We start from the raw sequence: 24,360 nt of genomic DNA, 5'->3' as shown, positions 1-24,360 counted from the left end.
ACTGTGGGGGCCATTTTAGTACAGTGAACTCATTGTCATGTTCAAGAAACCAATTTGAAATGATTGGAGCTTTGTGACATGGTGCATTATCCTGCTGGAAGTAGCCATCAGAGGATGGGTACATGGCGGCCATAAAGGGATGGACATGGTCAGAAACAATGCTCAGGTAGGCCGTGGCATTTAAACGATGCCCAATTGGCACTAAGGGGCCTAAAGTGTGCCAAGAAAACATCCCCCACACCATTACACCACCACCACCAGCCTGCACAGTGGTAACAAGGCACGATGGATCCATGTTCTCATTCTGTTTACGCCAAATTCTGACTCTACCATCTGAATGTCTCAACAGAAATCGAGACTCATCAGACCAGGCAACATGTCTTCAACTGTCCAATTTTGGTGAGCTCTTGCAAATTGTAGCCTCTTTTTCCTATTTGTAGTGGAGCTGAGTGGTACCCGGTGGGGTCTTCTGCTGTTGTAGCCCATCCGCCTCAAGGTTGTGCGTGTTGTGGCTTCACAAATGCTTTGCTGCATACCTCGGTTGTAACGAGTGGTTATTTCAGTCAAAGTTGCTCTTCTATCGACCTCTAGCATCAACGAGGCATTTTCGCCCACAGGACTGCCCCATACTGGATGTTTTTCCCTTTTCACACCATTCTTTGTAAACCATAGAAATGGTTGTGCGTGAAAATCCCAGTAACTGAGCAGATTGTGAAATACTCAGACCGGCCCGTCTGGCACCAACAACCATGCCACGCTCAGAATTGCTTAAATCACCTTTCTTTCCCATTCTGACATTCAGTTTGCAGGAGATTGTCTTGACCAGGACCACACCCCTAAATGCATTGAAGCAACTGCCATGTCATTGGTTGATTAGATAATTGCATTAATGAGAAATTGAACAGGTGTTCCTAATAATCCTTTAGGTGAGTGTATACTGTCCTACAAAGTCTAAGTGCAGTAACTGCGCAAACACTGAAACTGAGAAAAATGCTGTTAGAGTTTTGAGATAAGCCAGTCAAACAAGTAGTGGTTAGATCGGTGGTAACGCATTCATGTAATACCTTCTTAGGAAGACTTTTTTTTTTATAGCTATAAAACCAGCTTTAAAAGTTTTATTCATGTTTGCAAGTTGCAAATGTTGAAATTGCTCAGTAGTAAGCCTCAAAATTAAGATGTCTTTTATTGCAATTGCCCTTTACCAGTGTTTTGCTCTTAAAAAATTGACTTTGAAGAAATTGTCATCTTCATAGTCTTCATTTACCCAACCATTATTAGCATTTTACACAATAATTCAATGTTGATGTGTCAGTGTCCATTAGAATTTTCATTTTAATTAAAAATTAATTTATAACAAACCAAGGTTATTTTTAAAACAGTAGTCAAAAATTTTCTGAGACTATTCAAACAATATGAAATGGAAGAACTACAAGTAAGGTGTGTGTGTGTGTGTGTGTGTGTGTGTGTGTGTGTGTGTGTGTTCGTTCGTGAATGCCGGTGCTGTCGGGTGCACTGGTCCACTTTCCTGAGGAGGCACAGCTTTAGCTAACTTTAGCTAACTTTAGTTAACTTTAACTGGCCCAATATAAATTTACCAGAGCCGGCCAACTTTTGAAGGAGTAACCTCTGTCACAACAATTGGAATAGCTGCTTGAAATGTGAAGAAAGAGATGAGTAAATGCCTTCAAGGGAGAAGGTGGGCTAAAATGTTCGTCTGATTTGCAAGTGGCTGGCTAGCCAACTTAGTTAGCTAATCTTAACTGATTTATAAAGCTGTCATTTGCCTCTGTGCGTTTTAATGCAAGTTCAGCAATGATTTTACTGGGGGATTGTGCTATGGTGTTTCTCTGTGGTAAGCTAATATTATCTGGTTGGCTTGTTGGTTCTGTGTGAGGAGGTGTTACGATCGGGGCAAACAGTATTACAGTTCCCTTCGGGAAGTTACCAAGGCAGTTTGCAGTATCTGCGGTGTCCAAGCTGGGAAAACAAAGCCTGCCAGAGCGCAGTAACGTCACTTACTGGGCATTAGCTTGGATTTTGTAGTTGCTGCAATTTTGACACTCTCGTTTCTCTGAAACAGGGCAAAATTTAAGTAGGAGACTTTGAGACAGAACAGACGTCATAAAGCCCATTTCAACTCAATTGTGACGAAATATGTAGTTACTGCGCTTTGGCTTTGTAGGGCAGTATAGTTTACATCTATGTTTACCGTTTTTATTTTCTATTACTGAATGTGGTTTTGTTCAGACTGAAAGCAAATCCAAATCTAGTTGATGCAAAGAGACGCAGATTCACTCAAGTTGGCTCCAGCTGAGGTGAAGACATGTCGGCTCACAATAAAAGATTCTCTTTGATTCTTGAAGAAGCTCTTCTTTGAAGCAGACTGAAGCTCTCAACGTGGCTCCTGCACCAACCCATGCACCATCTCCTCTGTGGGATGTTTGTACTGTTTGCCACTAATTAATGTATAAATATAATGTAAATATATCAGTCTGAGGGACGCTGACCCAGTCACTTCCTGTTCCGCCTCACCTGATTGAATCCACCTGATCATGACAATGACGACATTGATGATTTTGACCAAACTGCTTAAATTAAATATGTTTTGATCTCTTAGCTTGCTCACTACTCAAGAATGTCTCTGTTCTACCAAAATAGCTTAAGCTCATTTATTTTGTCTTAATGTGACCATGTGACGGCCGAAGGTAATAGAATAGAAACAAATAGATTTTACCTGTATGTACTTTTAATAATCCTCTATATGTCATTACTTTATGTTCTTTGCTCATCTTATGTGATGTTATAATTTCCACTAAGTGTACCAGTGTTTTGATATAATGACCTTCTGTGAGATTGTTTTGTTTCATGCTTTCCTGTGAGAAAGGAGTTTCCACTGTGGTTCAAGGCTGAGAAAGGCTTTTCTGTTGGACTCCACAATTATTCTCTAGCATTAAATGTCTTCTCTGTTTCTCTGGGTCAGACTCTCTAACAGCCCTCTGGTGTATGAGCTCTGCCCTTCAGCTGAATCACTAAATAAATACATATCACAAAGACACCTGTTTGTAACTTTTGTTGCTTCTAAATTTCTTCAGATTTTGGCGGTTCTGCTGTCATTTTTGGAGAGATTAAGCAATTTGTCTGATGGATTTTTCTGAAGTTATTTTGCGCCATAGGTCACTCTGTGTTGCATGCTGGGACCTAGTTCCATCTGTTTAAACCATATTAAAATGTTTTGGGATGCGTATTTGGTATATATTATACATTTGATATACAAATAGGTGAAGATGTACTTAAGTTTAGAAGATCTGCAGAATGTGTCCTTGTATTGTCTTCTATTTTGGACTAAATCAGGTCTGTCATCATTTAGGACACAGAGGTTTGTGGAAATTTACGTTCAGTTTGTAGTTTTGTGTAATTTTGTAAGATTTCGGCCCAAGATGGACGTTCATTTTAGTCCAAGTACACAAAACAAATGGTAAAATGTTGTCATTCCTAAAGGTGACAACAATTAAAAAGTAAGAATTTTTTGCAAATCAATCAAAATTTTCAGGCCACATCGTCCACAATCAAAGCCGTTGTTCAACTGTATACTCACTTTTCCAATGCTTTTTCTGTGACAGTGGGCCTTTCTGAAACTGCTTGCTACTCCCTCTCCCTACCTACTTCCACTCCATTTGCGCGTTCATGCGGAGGGTCTGCCACATTGAGTGCCATCCAAAACGAACGAGGGTGGAGTGGTAGTGGGTTGTTTAACCCTCCTCAGTGAGCACTGATGCCGGCTTGTTGAAGGCGTGTAACACCCTTTGCTGCACGATGAAGGACCTTTCTTTCAAATTTGAGTTTCCGTGTGATTTGACTAACATTTCATATACCCATTCACAGGTTAACAACACATCCCAAAGTTAGGCAGTATTGTGCTTAATAAAAAAAAATTGCTCTTGTCTGATAGGCAATACAACTGTTGTTTTTATTGGATCATATTAATATGAAAATCTTCATCCAGAAATAAATAACCTACATGAAAAGACTTATAGAATGTTAAGAATAATGGAACATACACAGGGGGATCATGTAACAAGCAAGGCATTACAGAAAAGTCTGCATACATTTTAACTTTTAAATTCTTCAGACTATATCATGCTTCAATATAATGTTTGATTTCTTTTGAAATGTATTTGTGAATGTTCAAACTTTCAAATAGGCTTTTCTGTTACAATGAATATCAATCTTTTCACAAAAGAATATATTCAATTTTTTTTCATAAATATCTGTCATAGTATAATACTTGAAATATTAACCAAAGTAGTTTGGTTCATGAACAAACACAAAATTAATGACAAATGCTTTCAGTTTCATTATTGTAAAAAACACAGTTTTCCTCAACATCAATCCTCAATCTTAATACAACTGTTGTTTATTTGACACAAATATTATAGCAGTGAGTGCAGCGGTAACATCAGATCCTATTTACGGGAGAGAGGGGATTTCGTCTGAAAGTTGGCCACTTTATTTAAACCCTACGCGGATTAGGGAGCTCGATTTGGCTGTGAGAGTGACTCCGACCAGAGTTCACCCCGTGTCGGAGTGGAAGTGGCGAGGGTCTAGTTTCGGAAAGGCCCTTTTTGGTAAATGCACATTTGCTGGAAAATGAGCCTCGCAGTAGAACACTGCCATCTCCTGGACAAATGTCTGCACCAGTCAATTCAAAACATTTGTCATTGTCTTACACTTACAAACTAATGAAGACTCACATGTGGCACAACTTATATAGACCAAAATATGCAGTCCAAAACCTGAACATGTGTCTGGACTGAGTTACAGAAAAGAAATGGAGAAGATGAAGTTGAGTTCAAAAACAAGTTAAGTAGTCAGAGGTCTGATGTAAACTGAAGAGAACAAACAATGATTAAAACACTTTCAGGTTCTTCTCTCCACATCTTTTCTGTTACATTTTGCTGGACAGGTTTATTATTCTGTTTGCAGCAATAATCTGCTCTGCCCACAGATCTCCACACTGATCTTTAGTAACGATGGTTAGAATATTTCCTCCTCTCCCTTCAGCTCTGAATGCCTCTTCTATTCAATAATACTCACAGTTCAACAGCAGGAAACATTTTCTCCTGACATCAGGTCTTACTGAGCCACGACTGGTTTCCTCTGTAGTATTAGTAACTAACTGAACAGAAACAGTAATCTGTCACATCTGATTTCTTTCTGTTTGAATAGAACAAAATGTGAAATCCAACATTTCCACATTTAGAGAAAAGACTGAAGAGAAATCAGAGATCAGAAACAATCCAGCACTGATCCACTTAAGTTACTCTGACATGTTCAGTCACTAACACCCTGTTGGCTTCAGTGGACTATGACTGATGTGGTTTAGACACGCAGGGGAGGCAGGCAGGTATGGGCACAAGGGAAGGTGTCCTCTCCAGAGGTATACAACGTAACAATCCTGTGAAGACTGAGCAGAACTGCAGGGCTTATGAAGCAGCACAGAAAGAATCAGGTGTGCTAATCAGTCTGCCAGTCAGGCGAGTGAGCCAGCCCCATGCTTCCCCACCAGTCACGCCTCCAGCCAACCTGCAAGGGTAGAAAGTCGGTAGAGCCACAAGGAAGAGCAAGAGAAAGGCTGAGCGACAGAAAAACCAAAACACGCCAGCCTCACACACTCAAAAACAGAAAGTAACAAAACACAGTCCTCCACACACAGACCCTCCCAGCTTAGTCAGAGTTGGGACATCGTGACAATGACTAGTGTCTTTACTGGGACCTGTGTGGACCTGGATCTAGTCTCAGTCCTGTTTTCTGTATTTTAAAGTCTTATTGTGTCCCCTGCCAGCTGAAAGCTTCCTGCAGCTTCTGTCCAATAATCTGTCTGAAACCTGTCTAATTTATACTCAGCAGGTCTCAGATGAAGCTCTTCCTTCATGGTTGTGATGATGTTGTTGGAACTAACAACTCGTCCTGTTTCACATCAACACGCTCGGAGCTGGATGGAAAACCCCGAGTTAACAGAGCCAGTCCATAAGCAGCTTCATGATACTGGTTCTCCAGCACGGCCTTGTTGCTCTGAGAGACCCAGACTCAGTTAAACCAGCTCCAGGATTCAGGACCCACATGTGAGGGAGCAATAAAGAGTATTTAGGATTCATTTCTGATTTGGATTCCACACACATGGAATCATTTTCATTTGCTGAATCATCATGAAGACGTTCAGAGCCTCTGCTGCTGCTGTTATTCCCTTTTACACTTCTGGAGGAATATTAATATTAGAATTTCCCCTTTTACTGTCCGTCAGATCGGCCGACCAATCAACAAGCAGCCTGTTTCTGCCCGGTAACAGACGTCCTCATAGGATCCAGCTGGGGCTCCTCTCTGCTCCACCTGTGAAAGTGAGGGGAACATCCTGGATGATGGAGGAGCTCGGTGGATCTCTGGGTCACCGGCTGGAGGACGGAGGAAGCAGAATAACTCAGAGACAACATGCTGCCCATGAGGACGTCCCAGCAGAGACATGGAGGGGAGGGTTACACCATCACTACACATCTGTGTGTGTGTGTGTTGAAGAACAAACATCACATGACACACCAGTCTTTCCATAACACTTATTACTTACATTAATTAAAAAACAGGCTGCTAACATTGAGAGGGTCTTCTAGGGACATCAGTCAGGCCTTTAAGGAAACATTTTAAATGTTGTTGCTGATATTGTAAAACAAATGCAAACAAAAACCAAAGTTTTCTCTTTGGAAATGCTGACCGTCCAGTGTACACCTGATCATCAGTCAGGGCCACAGTGCTGACTTTGTTAGTGTGGGCATACTTACAGAGGTCCAGCAGGTCTTCATGTGTTGCTGGCAGCATTTCTGCACAGTGAGCTTCTGCTTTTTATACGTTTTCCTTATGTGATTTTTGAATAATATATCCACATAAATACAAATGTATGGGAGGAACTGATCCACAGGTGAACAGTAAAACATGAAACTATAACAAAACATACAAAAATAAGTTACACACAAAGTCAGAGTCAAGATATGTTCAGTCAGGATAAGGAGATGTGTACGAATAAAACAAGTCACCACAACAAACACCACCTTACACATTGCATCCTTCATCACCTGAAGTAGGAAGTACATGAATCAAGAAACCCAATCCATGTGGATCCTGACCTGGACTCTTCGTCACTTCCTCCTCTATGCACTCCAGTTCAAGCCGAAGCTCAAAGACCAGACCAGGATCCCCCAGGAGCCTGAGGCCCAGACCTGGAAGAGAGTGAGAGGAATGAAGCTGTCAGCTGACTAAGAACAAACTAAAAGCAGTCATCAGAAGAAACTGGATAACGCCAACCTGTCTACTGCTCTCTCAACTCTGATTCACAACCTGGAGCCAGTAGATTGGGGACTTTTAAAAGGCCACAAGAGGAAGCACTGGAGGCAGAGGCTCTATCAGGTGACAACAACAGCTGGAAGGACGAGGAGGAACTAGATGACCACAGACCCGTCACCCTGACCTCTGTCGTTATGAAGTCTTTTGAGCACCTTGTGTTGTCCCACCTTAAAGCCCTCACAACCCCCAACTGGGGGTTATTACTGCTGTAACTACCAGTCACCATTGTTATCTTAAGCTTACACCATTTTAAACTGCGTAAGTTAGCCTAGCGGTTAGCTGGCGTGTCATCTAACAAGTTACTCATACTTAACAAAATGCTAAACCAGGTGTGTTCACTGTGTCTGCGTCTTTAAACATAATACCGGATTTATACTTCTTACACACTGTTAATTTAAGTAACTGCATCTCAGACCTGTTGAATTTCAGCGTTATGTGCAGTGAGGTAGGGTGGGCTACATTTCTGGGGAAGCCAAGTGAGACAAGATGTCCTTATAGGAGACAAAACAGCCAATTATGTAATAAGGTGTGCTGATACAGTGAACTTTACATAAAATTGGATCATACATTTAAGATGCACTTGCATTTACTGATTTTCTCACCGTATGCTGTCTAATAAGTCTGTTTTATTTAATCCCAGTATCCATTCAAAGGAGGCCTTTGTCTCCTGCCAGGTCATTAGTCTGAATAAGAACCTGTTATTTAATGAGCCTGGTAAAATAAAGGCACAGTTCCATCAAATGGAAATATTCTTCATGTCTTGTGCATCATTTAAGACAAACTTCCACAATAAAAGTCTGGAACCAGCAGAAGATCTGTGGCCCGAATATGATCAGAGACACGTGACTGTCAGGTCAAATTAAATCAACATGATGGCTGACTCTTTTTTCTAGATGGGGGGAAAACATGTAAACATTTATAGGCGTACTCTGTGCTTTTAATACCTGCTGCTGCCACAGAGAAGAGATCCTCCCCAAATATTATTCCCAACTACCAGTATTTATTTATTAAGTGAGCATCACATTAACATGTTGTTGTTATATTTCTAATTTCTTCTTTATTAACGGAGACTAAAGAGGTTTGCAGGCTACATTCACAACACACAGTTTTCCTTCAGTGGCTTTGTGTTTGCATCTGTTTGGGCTGCTCATTAATGCAGCTGAATAGCCAGCTGATGTCCACATGTTCAGCTCTCTGCCTCCTATTCAAGCTGATCACCTGAAGAGAGGTGAAAATGCGCATCAGTCGCCTTTTCAAGCAGCTGATCCCATTTGAATAGAGAGCCGACCTGGACAAACACACGATGGCCCGTTAAGTGAACAAACAGCTTCACTGTGATGTTAATGATGTGTTTGGACTCTCTTAGCTGCCGAGAGAAGCAGCAGATGTTTGTGAACAAACTGTCTGTTTCATCTGATTTCACCATTTAAACAGTAACCGTAATATAGCTACTCCTTTGTGGCCCGGGGAGAAAGTCCCAGACTCCCTTCAACAATCGTGCAGTTTAGTGACTTGTTGAGTTAGAGGACACTTTAGAAACTTTGTGAAACGCTGTCTACGACTAATTCTTAATGATTCTGCCTTCCTGTAAATTCAACATTAAATGTGACACATGAAGTTATTTCTGTCTTTGTTGTACAAAAAGCTTCAGCAGGATATTTTCATGAGCCTCTGATGTGATAATAACAAGCGCTTCATTAAAACTCTGCTCTGTGTGAAGCACACTCCCTCATACACATCAAATATGATCAGCTGGTTTCAGGAAACCAACTAACTAAACTTCATCTTCTGCCTGAAATCAAGGAGCCATGTTTCTAAACGGCCTTAGCGACAGTAACTAAGGGGCGGGGCGAGACGCCGTGACGTCGCGAGAACACTCCGCGGGATCCCGCAGCGCTCCTGTATCTCAGCCTGAAGAGCTCCGAGACCAGAATCCAGACTCAGTCCAGGACGACACGGTCCACCAGTCACAGCGGAGACCTGCAGGACGATGGAGAACCAGAACCCGGACCGCAGGAGCCAAACAGCAGCCTCGTGCTCTGATAGCGCCGATGTTCAGGTCAGTGTTCATGACTTCATCACGAGACTAAAGACACGAGGAAGAGTCTCGAGGGTCCGTGTATCATCCGTTCATTCTGTTGTTAGAGATCAGAGCCTGAAAACCCGCTCCAGGGTTTGTGTTGACGTGGTTTGATTTCCAAAGTGTCTCCGTGGTTCCTGTTTTCATCTTGAAGAGAGGAAGCTGAAAGAAGAAGAAGAAGAATCAATATCTAAAGAGATTATATATAATAGTATAACAGTCATATGGGACATTTTTCTTTCTGCTTTGAGTAGTAAGCTACTTTTAATTTTAATAGGCTACATTTTCCTGCTTGTAACCTACTTACATACTTGTACTTAACTTTTTTTAAGCAGTACTTGCAGAGTATTTTTACAATGAGATAGGCCTATTAGTACTTTTAATTTTAAAAAAGGATCTTAATACGCCTAATTTAGGCTACTGTTCAACACTGGCTAAAAAAGCTAAAGCTTCTGGTTGCAAAGAGGTTGGAGAGTTTTTGACTGCGTCTGAATCAGTAATAAATTAGCATGAATTTGGCTACAGGCTACTCCCCAACATCAGCAACTCTCACTATATTTGATCAAAGGCAAGTGATTTCGTCCAGGAAAAAAGAAATAAGCACCTACAGTTACCGCATCCATAGCGCTTCCAACTTCCACTCCGTGTGTGCACGCGCATGTGAACTGGCTGAAATGCGTCACGGTGACGGCGAATCTCTTTCATGATATCACACTTGGTTTTGGTCTAAAATGGGACAAACAACAACAACAACGTGGTTCTGTTGGCTTTGTATTGTGCACAAAGTACCAGTTTGAGTATTGTAAGGAAGCAGAGTATCGGCCCCTCCTCCACTGCTTGGTACCAGCTCGACTCTACTCGCCTTTGTTTGGTTTTCCATTGAGTAAAAGTTGTACCTGTAACAGCCTTCACTTTTCCAGCAGTGGAAAGCTGTGCCGCTCTGGGCCGTCTCGTCCTCTCATTAGCTTTGCAGCAGCATATAGCGTCAGTTTGCTACTAACATAACCCACAACTTAGCTAACGTTAGTTACATTACTTGCGAATTTGTTGTTCACTCTATATCATGATGTTTGTACTGTTATTGGATTTCTCCAGAATCACACAAGTTTACCCCACCTTTACAATGTAGAGAAATATCATGAGTTAATTATTAAAATATTAAAATATGAGGAAATTAACTCGGTAACAGTAACTCATGACATTTTATTATGAGTTTTTGGTCATATTGCACAGCCCTGCCTGCAGTCATTACTGTGTAGACAGAACCGGAATACAGAATTCGGATTATGAATCGTTACGTTATAATACCTCACATTTAGCGGTCAGCTTTTAAATTAACCTTGAGGTTGGTTTAGGCGTGTGCTACTTAACAATCGAGACAATAAAATGAATACTGCTTTCAAAAAGCTGATCTTCTGTCCAGTGTCGGAGCAGCTTATATGCTGGTACTGCAACACACCGTGACAAACTGACACTACATTTATACACAGAAAGGAATAACTTCATTCATTAGATTAGCCGAATTTACAAGAGGGGACCAATAATAACAACTTTATAGTAGTTAACGTTTCACAAAGAAATAGTTTCCACTAACCCAACCACTCACAAATGCTCAACGCTGATGGCCACATATTGATTTCTGTTTATTTTTATTTTTTACTATTTAAGCTCTCTCTCTCGTCTAAGAATTGAATGGTTAGTATCATAAACGGCGCACAAGTCTGTCACAACAAGCTGTCAGTGCCAGAGACCCACCTTAAAGTTATAAGCAAGCATATAACAGGATTCATGAAAAACCTGGAAAAGTCATGCAATTTGAGAATGTTGCGAATTGTTACGAAGAAGCTAAAACTAAAGCCGTCAGTATGTATAATGTCTTTTTATATAGCGCTCATTCATAACTTTTTTTAAAAATTATTTTTGAAAAACAAAAAGGGACAATACATATTAATGAACATTTTCACAAATGTAAATATGCCAGATTGTAGCCTTAGGCTAATTTCCATCTGCAGACCCCCTGACAGGTTGATGTTGCACACAAATTAATAAATACATACAAATGCACTATACACAGGCTATATACAGAGAAACAAGGACAAAAACAGTGATCACATCATGTCAGAACAGACACTAACAACAAGAGTGGACAACAAAAGACATATAGAAATAGGAAAGCATCGACTATATTACACAAATCATAATTTTGCACACGCCCTGTCTAACCTGATATTGCACTGACCCACATTACACTGAACCCTATTACACAACCCATGTTATACTGACTCTTATTGCATAACCCATATCACACTGAAAATTGTATCCCTTTTTTTTAATGCACTGATTCTGTTTAACGTCTGATATGTAATAATTAACTAAACATGATCACATGTTTGTGTATCCCTCAGCCACACTTTTAAACGACTCCTAAAGGTAGGAAGACTTGTGCTTCCCCTCACTGACAGTGGAATACTATTCCAGAAACTCTGAAACGTTCTGTGAAAGTCACAATCACCTCTCACAGTGGCTCTAGTCACTCGAGTCCCGGCAACACTGCTAGACTTTTGTTTAATAAAATCACTCAGTGGTGGATGCGCCAAACCATGTATAACCTTATAGATTAGACAGGCTGATTTAAATAATTTGAAGTTAACAAAATATAAAAACGTATATTTATCTAAAATTTGAGAATGGTGATGTGACGAAGGTTTCTTGTCTAATATTTTCAATGCTCTTTTGTAGCATACTTTCGATTGGCCCAATAGCAGCATGACTCGTATAGGACCAACTTGTGATACAGTTCTCAATATGAGCCAGTATCATAGAGTGCAGGAATGTAATCGCTGCTGTATCCGTTAATGATGCACAAATCTGTCTAAAGTTCCGTATATTAACATTTACAGTTTTTACAACTTTTTTTAACGTGTTTTTAAAGGATAATTTCGAGTCTATCAGCACTCCCAAATACTTAAATTCCTCAACATTTATTAATTCTTGTCCACCCAAGCAAAATTTTACAGCGGCTAGGGTTGTTTTAGGTTTACTAAAAAACATTGATACGGTCTTTTTAACATTAAGGCACAGGCATGAATCATTCAGCCATTTTTGTAAGTCATTTAAAGCCAATGAAAGCTGATGGGCTGCATCGTCAGTACTTTTGGCTTGTGTAAAAATTACCGTATCGTCTGTATACATAATTGTGTCCACATTTTTGCACACATTGGGCAAATTATTCACATAAAGTGAAAATAACAAGGGACCTAGAATTGATCCCTGAGGGACACCTTGTGTATAGTGAAGATAGGGTGACTTACTATTCTTTATTTGCACGCATTGTCTTCTATCTGATAGATAAGACTGTATCCATTTAACAGTTTGATTGCTAAAGTTAAATGTTAACAGTCTAGACAGGAGCTTAAGGTGATTCACAGTATCAAACGCACGCTTAAAGTCAACAAAAACAGCCGCAACATAACGTTGTTTTTGTCTAAATAAGACTTCACCTTCTCAACAAACAGACAGCCGTTTCAGTTGAGCGAAGAGGTCAAAATCCGAATTGCATAGGGTGCAAACCCGGGTTGGAGTCACTAAGATGCGCAATAATAGAATTAGCACCCACTTTTCTGCTATCTTTGAGAAGATAGGAGGTATGCTAATAGGTCGATAATTAGCAGGGTCTAATTTATCACCCGATTTATATATTGGTATGACATTTGCCACCTTCCAACTCAAGGGGAAGACTGCCTGCGATTGATAAATTAATAAGATGGGTCACAGGCACCAAGATATAAGATTTATAATGCTTCAGAAGATTGGTATCAAGTCCAAACACATCCCTTGCTTTAGAACTTTTCAGTTTAGAGATTATGTTTTCTACTTCATTTTCTGTAATTATTTGAATATTAAACTTTGAATTTTGAGTTAAGGCATCCATATAGGGGTCGGTGTTGCCAATATTTTGTTGAGAGTCACGAGTTAGAAAACAGTTGTGCAATCTCATAAATGGTACTTTGGAAATAATCATTTAATTTAGTTGCCAGGCTGAGAGGCTCTGATATCAATTCATTAGCAAATTTGAGTTCAAGGTCTTTATCAGCAGTGTACTTACTTTTACCAAGGAGTTTGTTAATATTTTCCCAAATTAGCTTACAATTTCCTTTGGCACCATTAATTACAGTCATGAAAAAATTAGCTTTTGCCATTCTCAGTTCATTTTCTCATTCTCAAGTTTGTTCCTTGCGGATACAAAATTTAATCGATCAGTAGTTAATCCAGATTGTAATGATTTTTTAAGTAGTTTGTCTCTGAGTGTCATAAGCTGTTTACACTCACTATTGATCCAAGGCAAGGAGTAAACTCGTTTCTTTAAATGACCCGCTTTCTGAAACTGAGACAGAATCCCTTTAATAGAGGAGTATAGTAGATCACAACATTTATTAGTGTCATCACAAAATAATATACTTGACCAATCAAGAGTATTTAGAGCTGCAATTAAACGTTGTTCTTGGCTCTTTGGAATAAATGTTTGTTTTATATTAATGTTTTTTCTGACACTTCTAAATCGTTTTTTAGTCAGCTTTCTGAAAAGGAATATGGCATTGTGGTCAGACAAGCCAGAGCCAGTCAAGAAAATGTATGTTTTTATTATTCTGTCTAGTTTGTTAGAGAACACCAGGTCTATTAGAGTTTTAGAGTGATTTGTTATTCTAGTGGGATCACTGATCATTTGTTAGTCTAAAATTATCTGTAATTTCTTTCAGTTTCTTTCTGTCACTTTTGTTGTCCCAATTTATATTTAAGTCTCCCATTAGAATAACCTCTTTATTAAAGTCACAACAACTCAGAAGTGCTTTAAGTTGATCATAAAAATGTACTTTTGCTGAAGGCAGATGATAAAGACATTGAGAGTGGCACTTTAACTCCAACACATTCAATTTGTATTTCGTTAGGCCGTTATTTGTGTACATTTTAAAGAGTCCTTCATATACAGTAACACCCCTCCCCCCTTTCCTTGATGCCTATCCTTTCTAAAGACATTGTAGCCTTGTAATGATACCACTGCTTGTGGGGAAGAGGGTTTAAGCCAAGTTTCTGTAAGCCCTAAGAAATATATATTTGAGTTAATGAGAAGATGCTCTAATTATTCCCTCTTAGGGGCCATACTGCGTATGTTCAGATGGCCACCTAAGAGCCCTTTGTTTTTACACTGTGGATCAAATATAGTCCTGGCTTGATTAAGAGTCTGGAATAACATACATGATTGAAGTTTTTTAAATACAGGGTTCCTTTGTGTACGCACAGGTATGATGGATTGTAGTGACATACTAGGCTCAGTTATAATAGGGTCCTGCAGTGGTGGTGTTAGCCCAGTGAGCTGCTGTAGCCCCGTTAGCCGTGGTGGAATTAACCCAGGGAGCTGCTGTATCCCAGATAGCAATGGTGGTATTAGCCCAGGAAGCTGCTGTATCCCAGATAGCAGTGGTGGAATTAACCCAGGAAGCCGCTGTAGCCCAGGTAGCAGTGGTGGAATTAACCCAGGAAGCCGATGTAGCCCAGGTAGCAGAGGTGGTATTAGCCCAGGAAACTGCTGTAGCCCAGGTAGCAGAGGTGGAATTAGCCCAGGAAACTGCTGAAGCCCAGGTAGCAGAGGTGGAATTAGGCCAGGAAACTGCTGTAGCCCAGGTAGCAGAGGTGGAATTAGCCCAGGAAACTGCTGTAGCAGAGGTGGAATTAGGCCAGGAACCTGCTGTAGCCCAGGTAGCAGAGGTGGAATTAGCCCAGGAAACTGCTGTAGCCCAGGTAGCAGAGGTGGTATTAGCCCAGGAAGCTGCTTTAGCCCAGGTAGCAGTGGTGGAATTAACCCAGGAAGCCGATGTAGCAGAGGTGGTATTAGCCCAGGAAACTGCTGTAGCCCAGGTAGCAGAGGTGGAATTAGCCCAGGAAACTGCTGTAGCCCAGGTAGCAGAGGTGGAATTAGCCCAGGAAACTGCTGTAGCCCAGATAGCAGAGGTGGAATTAGCCCAGGAAACTGCTGTAGCCCAGGTAGCAGAGGTGGAATTAGGCCAGGAAACTGCTGTAGCCCAGGTAGCAGAGGTGGAATTAGGCCAGGAAACTGCTGTAGCCCAGGTAGCAGAGGTGGAATTAGGCCAGGAAACTGCTGTAGCCCAGGTAGCAGAGGTGGTATTAGGCCAGGAAACTGCTGTAGCCTAGGTAGCAGAGGTGGAATTAGGCCAGGAACCTGCTGTAGCCCAGGTAGCAGAGGTGGAATTAGCCCAGGAAACTGCTGTAGCCCAGGTAGCAGAGGTGGAATTAGGCCAGGAAACTGCTGTAGCCCAGGTAGCAGAGGTGGAATTAGGCCAGGAAACTGCTGTAGCCCAGGTAGCAGAGGTGGTATTAGCCCAGGAAGCTGCTTTAGCCCAGGTAGCAGAGGTGGAATTAACCCAGGAAGCCGATGTAGCAGAGGTGGTATTAGCCCAGGAAACTGCTGTAGCCCAGGTAGCAGAGGTGGAATTAGGCCAGGAAACTGCTGTAGCCCAGGTAGCAGTGGTGGAATTAACCCAGGAAGCCGATGTAGCAGAGGTGGTATTAGCCCAGGAAACTGCTGTAGCCCAGGTAGCAGAGGTGGAATTAGCCCAGGAAACTGCTGTAGCCCAGGTAGCAGAGGTGGATTTAGCCCAGGAAACTGCTGTAGCCCAGGTAGCAGAGGTGGAATTAGGCAAGGAAACTGCTGTAGCCCAGGTAGCAGAGGTGGAATTAGGCCAGGAAACTGCTGTAGCCCAGGTAGCAGAGGTGGAATTAGGCCAGGAAACTTCTGTAGCCCAGGTAGCAGAGGTGGAATTAGGCCAGGAAACTGCTGTAGCCCAGGTAGCAGAGGTGGTATTAGCCCAGGAAACTGCTGTAGCCCAGGTAGCAGAGGTGGAATTAGGCCAGGAAACTGCTGTAGCTGTAACACAGGACTTAAAACGGGTCCAGGATTTTGCTCAACATCACCAGCCAGAAGTATTATCATCAAAAAATTCACAACCCCAGGGAATGATCTAGATGCTGTTTGATCAAATTTACCTGGGGGCGGCCTAGCATGTCCACATTCCAGGATTCTTGCATACAGAAGATGTTGGCTCCTCATTGCTGGATAGAGAGTTAAGTTATCCATTTTCCTTGGACATGTTAAACTCAAGAAGAGGTAGAAGGACAAGAGAAGACCAGACAAGCATGGCAAAATCCAAGGGTTTTTGATATACTTTTGTGGCAGACACACAGGACCTGCCAAACACTGTGGCTGCACCCTGGCGGCCATCTTGAGTGCAGGACACATCATCATAACTAGGGGTGTAACAGTACATGTATTCGTACCGGACTGTTTCGGTACAGGACTTTCGGAACGATGCACATGTGCACCGAATGCAATCTTTAACGTCACATATTAGGCTGGTTTTGTGTGTGGGACATATGTAAATTCCAGTTTCCACACAGACATATTAAGTGGCGGACCAAATCTCCGCCTTGCGGCGCTACACAAGCAGCACGCTTTTGCCCAGCACCTTGCTAACTAGCAACTTGAGCATCATGGCCAGTGCGCGGAAGCCAGAGCTTGAAGACCCTCCCTTATTGTTAAGGTCTCCTGTTTGGGAAGACTTCGGTTTCCTAGTGAAATACAACGACAGACAAAGACAAGTCGTTAAGACCAAAGCAGTGGGCCGACATTTCTCAGTAGTGATCGGGTGTGTTTCTGGCAACATGTCAAACTTGCTAACTCATTAATGGTATCACACGGCAAGGGAAAAATTAAAAAACGAGCACAGTGTAAACCCCTTTCAGCATTCAAACTGAGCAGGTCTTCAACCTGAGATTGATAATGCTCATAGACTGAATAAAAAAATAAGAAGAATGCTGCTTTGTAATCCATATTATTACATTTTTTTATTATATTTTATTAGCTATTGTAGTGAACAACGGTGTGGATTTGTGCATTTTATATTGAATAAATTTGGAGCTACTCCAAATTCCTCTCTCCTCTCCCAGAGAAGAAAATGGGGTCAAAGCTGCTTTTTCTAAGTACTATCCCTGACAACTGGCACCCTTTTGATTCCGAACCTGATAACACGGGGCCTGACTGTTAAACTGACAAAGGGACATGAACCAGCGATTAGCATTTCCCTGAACAGCCTATCAAAACTGGCCCCCCCACACATGTTTCCGTGGCAACTGACCTTGTTCTTTGTTTTATTACGCCATCAAAAGGAATACCCCTGTCTCACCCAAGTGTGACATGGCCCAGAGAGCCGAACTTTCAATAACCAAAGTCTCCAAAGATCTGCCCCTCAGTTTGTTTTATTTTCTAAAGCAGGCTGTCGACAAGCAGTAAGACCTAACCAACATTCTGTGGTCAGAGATTTCCTTTTAACTCCTAAACTCATAGCGTTAGCTCACTTTCATTAGTTCTCCTATGCCGTATGAGTCAAATGCTTCCCACAATCAAACCTCCAGGCTCATTGTTCAGCAATTGTTTATCTTCCCTGTATTCAACCATCCCTTTTTATCACATTAGTTAGAGAATAAATTCACTGTAATATAATCAAGAACTGTTTCTACGTCCCTGCCAAGAGAATTGACCCTTTAGATATGAGACTGACTGATTGATTTAAGATAATTGAGCGATTATTAACTAACTGATCACTAGTGATAATTGTATAATTAGACATCTACACATCTGGGTTTATAACAACTCCGGTGGTGCCATTAACGTGGAATATTGTTGATTTTATGTTGGTTGCGAAGGTTGGTTGTCGAAGTGTCCTTGGGCAAGATACTGAACCCCGGCTGTTCCACCAGTGTATGTGTGAGTGTGAATGTTAGTTTCCGTTTGAGCACTTAGGCTCAGTGTATGAATTTGTATGACTGGTGAATGCAGATGTAGTGTAAAAGCGTTTTGAGTGGTCAAAGACTAGAAAGGCTCTACAAGTACGGAGCATTTACATGCTAATAGCATACTGATAATTTATTTAGTATCCAGTACACAGTGAGTGTGTATGACTGAGTATGTCATAGACAGCACATACGCACTATGTGGTACAGAAGGTTAGTATGTGATTTCAGAGATGTGCTCTAATGTCATTTATGGTTTTAGATAGCTCTCTCCAACATGACATCTCACTGTGTTTCTCTCTGTTGATATAGAGAAGGAGAAGAAGAGATGGACTCAAATGTCACCGCTGTCAGTACTGTGACAAATCCTTCACAACATCTGGATATTTGAAGATTCATCAGAGAGTTCACACTGGAGAGAAACTGTACAGCTGTGAACAGTGTGGAAAAACTTTTACCCAATCAGGTAGCCTAAAAATCCACCAACGTGTTCACACTGGAGAGAAACCGTACAGCTGTGACCAGTGTGGGAAAACTTTCACTACATCACGTGAACTTCAAATCCACCAACGTGTTCACACTGGAGAGAAACCCTACAGCTGTGATCAGTGTGGAAAAACTTTCACTATGTCAGGTAGCTTAAAAAAACACCAACGTGTTCACACTGGAGAGAAACCCTACAGCTGTGATCAGTGTGGAAAAACTTTCACTATGTCAGGTAGCCTAAAAAACCACAGACGTGTTCACACTGGAGAGAAACCCTACTGGTGTGAACAGTGTGGGAAAACTTTTACTCAATCAGGTCACCTAAAAAACCACCAACGTGTTCACACCGGAGAGAAACCGTATTGGTGTGCACAGTGTGGGAAAATGTTTACTCAATCAGGTCAACTAAAAAACCACCAACTTCTTCACACTGGAGAGAAACCGTACTGGTGTGAAAAGTGTGGGAAAACTTTCACTACATCAGGTGAACTTCAAATCCACCAACGTGTTCACACGGGAGAGAAACCATACTGGTGTGAACAGTGTGGGAAAACTTTTACTCAATCAAGTCACCTAAAAATCCACCAACGTGTTCACACTGGAGAGAAACTGTACTGGTGTGAACAGTGTGGCAAATCTTATTCCAACAGGAGAACCCTTACAAGACATAAATGCATTCACAGCTAGCTGTTTCCTTCTGCCCTGAATAAAACCACCTGTTATCATGTGACTGTGCTGGACTAACGTCATGTGATGACAGCTGAGGAAGTTTGATTTGGAAAGAGCTGGAAAGCGTCAGTGTGGAGGTTTTATCAGCCAATAGTGAAATTAAACTACAGTAGCCAGGCATTTTTATAGCCCTATATGTCAGGGATGAAACGATTACCGGTTCAATGATAAACCATGGTAAAATTCCTGATGGTTATTATGACCGTACACATTTTAATTACCATGATAACCGTGTTCGGTTGCCACCCGGCCCGCTGTCGGGGGGGGTCAAAGGGCACAGATGACCCCGGCCCAAGGCCTAGGGGGGGGCCCATGCAAAGGTCTATGGTCAACCCTTAAATAGGATCAAGTTAGACACTTTACTTACTGTCTTTTATGAATAACAAAACTTTGTAGATGTAATTACATGATAAATAAACTTAAATAAACTCATCTGATAACCCCCTACCTCACTGTTATTGTGAAAATGGTGCGGGCAAACATTTAAGCGAAACACTGCAGGCTGTCAGGGGCCCACGAAAGAGCAACCGAAACATAAAAATCATAGTGAATCAATGGCCAAAAAATGTGTTCACAAGCACCGTGTATGTCTGACAGGTGAGGAGCTAACAGGCAGACTAGCAAACCTTTAGCTTGCTTTAACCAAATAATGTAACACCAGGCGTTGAGCGTGACAAACACGCAGTTGACAATATTCACACGTTGTAACGCTACACATTTATTTTCTCACACGGTGAAAAACAAATGTATAACTGATAATAACATGTCGGGGTGAGTGAACTCCTTCCAGCTGATGCGAGTGATCTCGCGCTGTGAGTCGCGGTAAATAACATCTAAAATCTGAGGCGCAGACCTGCTCTGTTTGATCGCAGCACAGTAAAGGGCAGGTATACTGTTTAGAATTGTTATTAATTCTCATAAATGATGACGTTATTCTCGTAATATTATGACTTTTTTTCTGGTTTTACCTGTATGTGCTAATAATAATATTAATCCTCTATATGTCATTACTTTATGTTCTTTGCTCATCTTATGTGGTGTTATAATTTCCACTTAGTGTACCAGTGTTTTGATGTAACAATCAACATCCCGCCCCTCCTGTGACACATGGTTTGACTGTGTATGCAGAGCCAGTGAGCAACGGACTTTAAAAAAAAAAGCTCATTTATTTTGTCTCCTAATGTGTCTGCTTAAACAGTAAGATGAGAGCATTCATTGATGAACTGACAGTTTGTTATAAACTTAATGTGACCATGTGACGGCTAAAGGGGGAACTGTAATAGAAACAAATAGATTTGACCTGTTTGTACTTTTAATAATCCTCTATATGTCATTACTTTATGTTCTTTGCTCATCTTATGTGGTGTTATAATTCCCACTAAGTGTACCAGTGTTTTGATATAATGACCTTCTGTGAGATTGTTTTGTTTCATGCTTTCCTGTGAGAAAGAAGTTTCCACTGTGGCTCAAGGCTGAGAAAGGCTTTTCTGTTGGACTCTCCAATTATTCTCTAGCATTAAATGTCTTCTCTGTTTCTCTGGGTCAGACTCTCTAACAGCCCTCTGGTGTATGAGCTCTGCCCTTCAGCTGAATCACTCTGTTATTCTTACTTTTAATAAAGATCACAAAGACAGCTGTTTGTTGTAACGTCTTTATTTCTCAATTTATTCAGAAGAAAATACACAATTTACACCAACAATCAGACCGCCAGTCCTACGTACTGTGATATGTTCATCATCCCGTCAGGTCTGTGAGGGCGCTGGATTGAAAATAAATCCAGATTTATAAATGACACTTAAAGGCAGGGTAGGTAAGTTTGATTTTGAAAGTATCCAACAGAGAAACTCGCACCTCGTCCCTTCTGGGCTCCTCCCAAAACCACGCCCCCAAAACAAGTGACTGCGTGTTGCCGACACCGCTGAAGGACGAGCGCAGTGCAGCGGCTCACATGAGGGGTAAGAAAACAAATAACTTTATCATTATGAAAATAAACAACTAACCCAGCTGTTAGTACTCATTATCAAGCTAGCATTTTAATATTGGATCGGTTTAAAAAGACTGACTTTGATTCAGTAACGAGCTGGCTAGCTAACTGTTAGCATCAGGTAGCTGTGCTAACAGCTGTGCTAACATTGGGCAAAGCTAAAAACAGACTGATACACAGTTTCCTGTTTCCATCAGTTACACTACACGAAGGTGAATTTCGTGCTAGACTCATAACACGTACGTTGTTTTGCATGTTAGAGCTTCCATGGTGACAGCAGTATTGTCTCTGAGGACTGCACCCCAGAGCCAAGCACAGACCGGGACAGGACCGGGGTCGAGGCGAAGCAGAGGAGGGAGGGCTGCCGGGGTCCGAGGAAGAAGAGGCAGGACGGGGAGGACGAGGTGCAAGCGGAGCAGCACATACCTGCGTTAAGCTTCACACTCCAACAACAGCATATGAACAGGTGTGTATATATATACATATATATTTTAATATCAGTACATTATTTTTCTCTGTGTACTTGTCTCAAAGTTCCTCTGGTGTTTCCCTCTAAGCCCTCTGACTGTCAAAAATAAAGTGCTATATAAATGTAAACACTGTAGCACTGTGTGGACACAGAAGTCCTGTTAGAAACAACAAGCCCCTGTTCAATAAAAATATCTGATCATGTTGATGAATGTTCTTTCCAATTACACCAATCTTTCCCATTTGGGGTTCTAACAACTATATATTCCTTTACAGGCCAGAATCTGAGGACTGTGGACAACATCCAGACTACAGTGTTTCCATGCACCACACATGGCTGATCTTCCAGACTCAGGACAGACTAACAGGCAGTTCAGTCAGGCAGCATACAGACAGTTTGTAGTGTGGCAGTGTGGAGCACTTAGACACAGAGTCGTGATACTGAGTTGCTGTTTCTGGAAGACTCACAACTGTTCTCCTGATCCACCAGGACAATACAGAGGTTTAATCCTAGCAGGGTGGAAGACGTAATGTCACTAACTGCTACACAAATAATTCCATCCACTGTGTGGATAAATACCTGTACATTGTTCTTGTTTTATTCCCAGGAGGGGAGAGAAAATACAAAGTATATTTTTCCCTGTTCTGGATGATATTTTCATTCTTTTTTTAAATAAAACATTGAAATTGATAAATGCCTTTTCTTTACACTTATAGCATAAACAATCAAACAACTACATTTATGTCTGAAATGACATCCAAATGTGGTATAACACTTGTTTATTGTTATTAAATACTACTAAAAACTACAACCTGTATCACAAATAGATTATTTTTAAACGTCAAATAAAAATAAGTATATACAGGAAGAAAGACAAAGTTTGTCCAGAGGTGTCCTGACTGATTATGAAGACAGTTCAGACTTTACACGTAGCATCGTATCGCTGCTGTGGAGATGATTAAATATATCACAGTCACCTCTCTGACATGATTACCACATTTCAAAACCAACCATGTTACTTTTTGTTTTATATTTTGCTGTATCACAGTTGGGGCAGGGACACCTGACTGAACCCCATGTTGACGGGGATCATCAGGTCTCCTGGTTCTGCTTCTAGGCATCTCCTCAGTAGCAGACAACAGGAGGAGGAGGAGGAGGAGGAGGTCTGCGTTTGTAACTGTAGTCCTTCTCACCTTCAATGAGTACAATCTCCACTTCCTGTACTTTTTGTTGTACACCTTGCTGTACCTGATAATACAGAAAGGAGGATCAGCTTAGTGAAAAGTTTGTAACACCTGACATCATTCTCTTATAGAGCAGTTAGCATTTCCACATAAAATGCAATCACATCAATAAATCAGCACCATCTGTCTGTATTCCTCATACTGTTTAATATTTTTTTGACTCATCACTTATAAATGCATTGAGTAAAATGCACAAGAGTTCTCATAATGCAACATACTGAACTGTGTCATCAGCTTTTCTCCTGGCTGGACTGTGGACACGGTGGTTGTAATCCAGGCCAGCCAGCACGGTCCGATCAGTGAATACTGGTGAGAAGTACAGGGTGTTGGAAGACTCAAATCTGACCTGAGGGCACAGTAGAAAGTAGCCTCAAAAAAAGTAAGAATTACCAACATAAAAGCTCCTGTGGTGAGTCATAAAAACTGAACGCTGCTTCTCCTTGTTTAGTTTAGACTCTGGGGACAGAAAGCAGACCTGATCCCAGACGACCTGAGAGGTCCGGATGTATTTTGGCCCTAAACCATTCAGTGCTTTATAAACCAACAGTACTTGTGAAAGATTGCTCAGGAGCCTACTCACCCCTGAGCAGTCACGCTTCCCCACAGTGGAAGACGTCCACCAGCAACTCAGGAGGTGCAAAACTGGCAAGGCCCTGGGTCTGATGGGATCACTGGAAGGCTGCTCAAGAACTGTGCCCTGGAACTCTCCTGTCCTGCACCCACTTTTCAAAGAACCACTACAAACTGCAACTGTCCCCACCTCCTGGAAAACAGCCACCATCATCCCTGTCCCCAAGAAACCCCGCCCTCTGAACTGAATCATTACAGACCAGTAGCACTCACCTCCATAATCCGCCAAAAGAGGAACAGAAGACGCTGTAGCATGCTTCCTTCGCACTCTACTTCAACATCTGGACTCCCCTGGCCATTATGCCAGGATTCTCTTTGTAGACTTTAGCTTAGCCTTCAACACAATGATGATAACTAAACTCCACCACCTCCATGTGCGCCTCTCCTCATTCGCTGGATCCATAATTTGTGGACAGACCACAGGCAGTGAGGGTGGGAGGCACCACATCCACCACCATACTGTCAACACTGGAGCCCCCAAGGCTGC

At 41.6% G+C, this 24,360-nt stretch overlaps 1 protein-coding gene and 1 pseudogene across 1 annotated transcript in view; one reads left to right on the top strand and one right to left on the bottom strand.

Moving 5' to 3' along the window:
* LOC119912628 overlaps positions 1-24,360 on the bottom strand; it is a 337,535-nt pseudogene that overhangs the window by 268,934 nt on the left and 44,241 nt on the right.
* LOC119912659 (zinc finger protein 239-like) overlaps positions 9,171-24,360 on the top strand; it is a 30,413-nt gene continuing 15,223 nt past the window's right edge. The window contains exons 1-2 of the mRNA XM_038731943.1: positions 9,171-9,448; positions 18,644-19,434. Of these exons, the coding sequence (XP_038587871.1) occupies positions 9,380-9,448; positions 18,644-19,434 (860 nt within the window). The 5' untranslated portion in view covers positions 9,171-9,379. The remainder of the gene's footprint in view (positions 9,449-18,643; positions 19,435-24,360) is intronic.

This window comes from Micropterus salmoides, unplaced genomic scaffold (genome assembly GCF_014851395.1).
Source record: "Micropterus salmoides isolate LMB-PRFRI ecotype aquatic unplaced genomic scaffold, ASM1485139v1 Ms_hic_scaffold_2, whole genome shotgun sequence".
NCBI lineage: Eukaryota > Metazoa > Chordata > Actinopteri > Centrarchiformes > Centrarchidae > Micropterus > Micropterus salmoides.
Note: the sequence above shows the minus strand (reverse complement) of the source record. Positions and strands in the feature narration are given on the sequence as shown.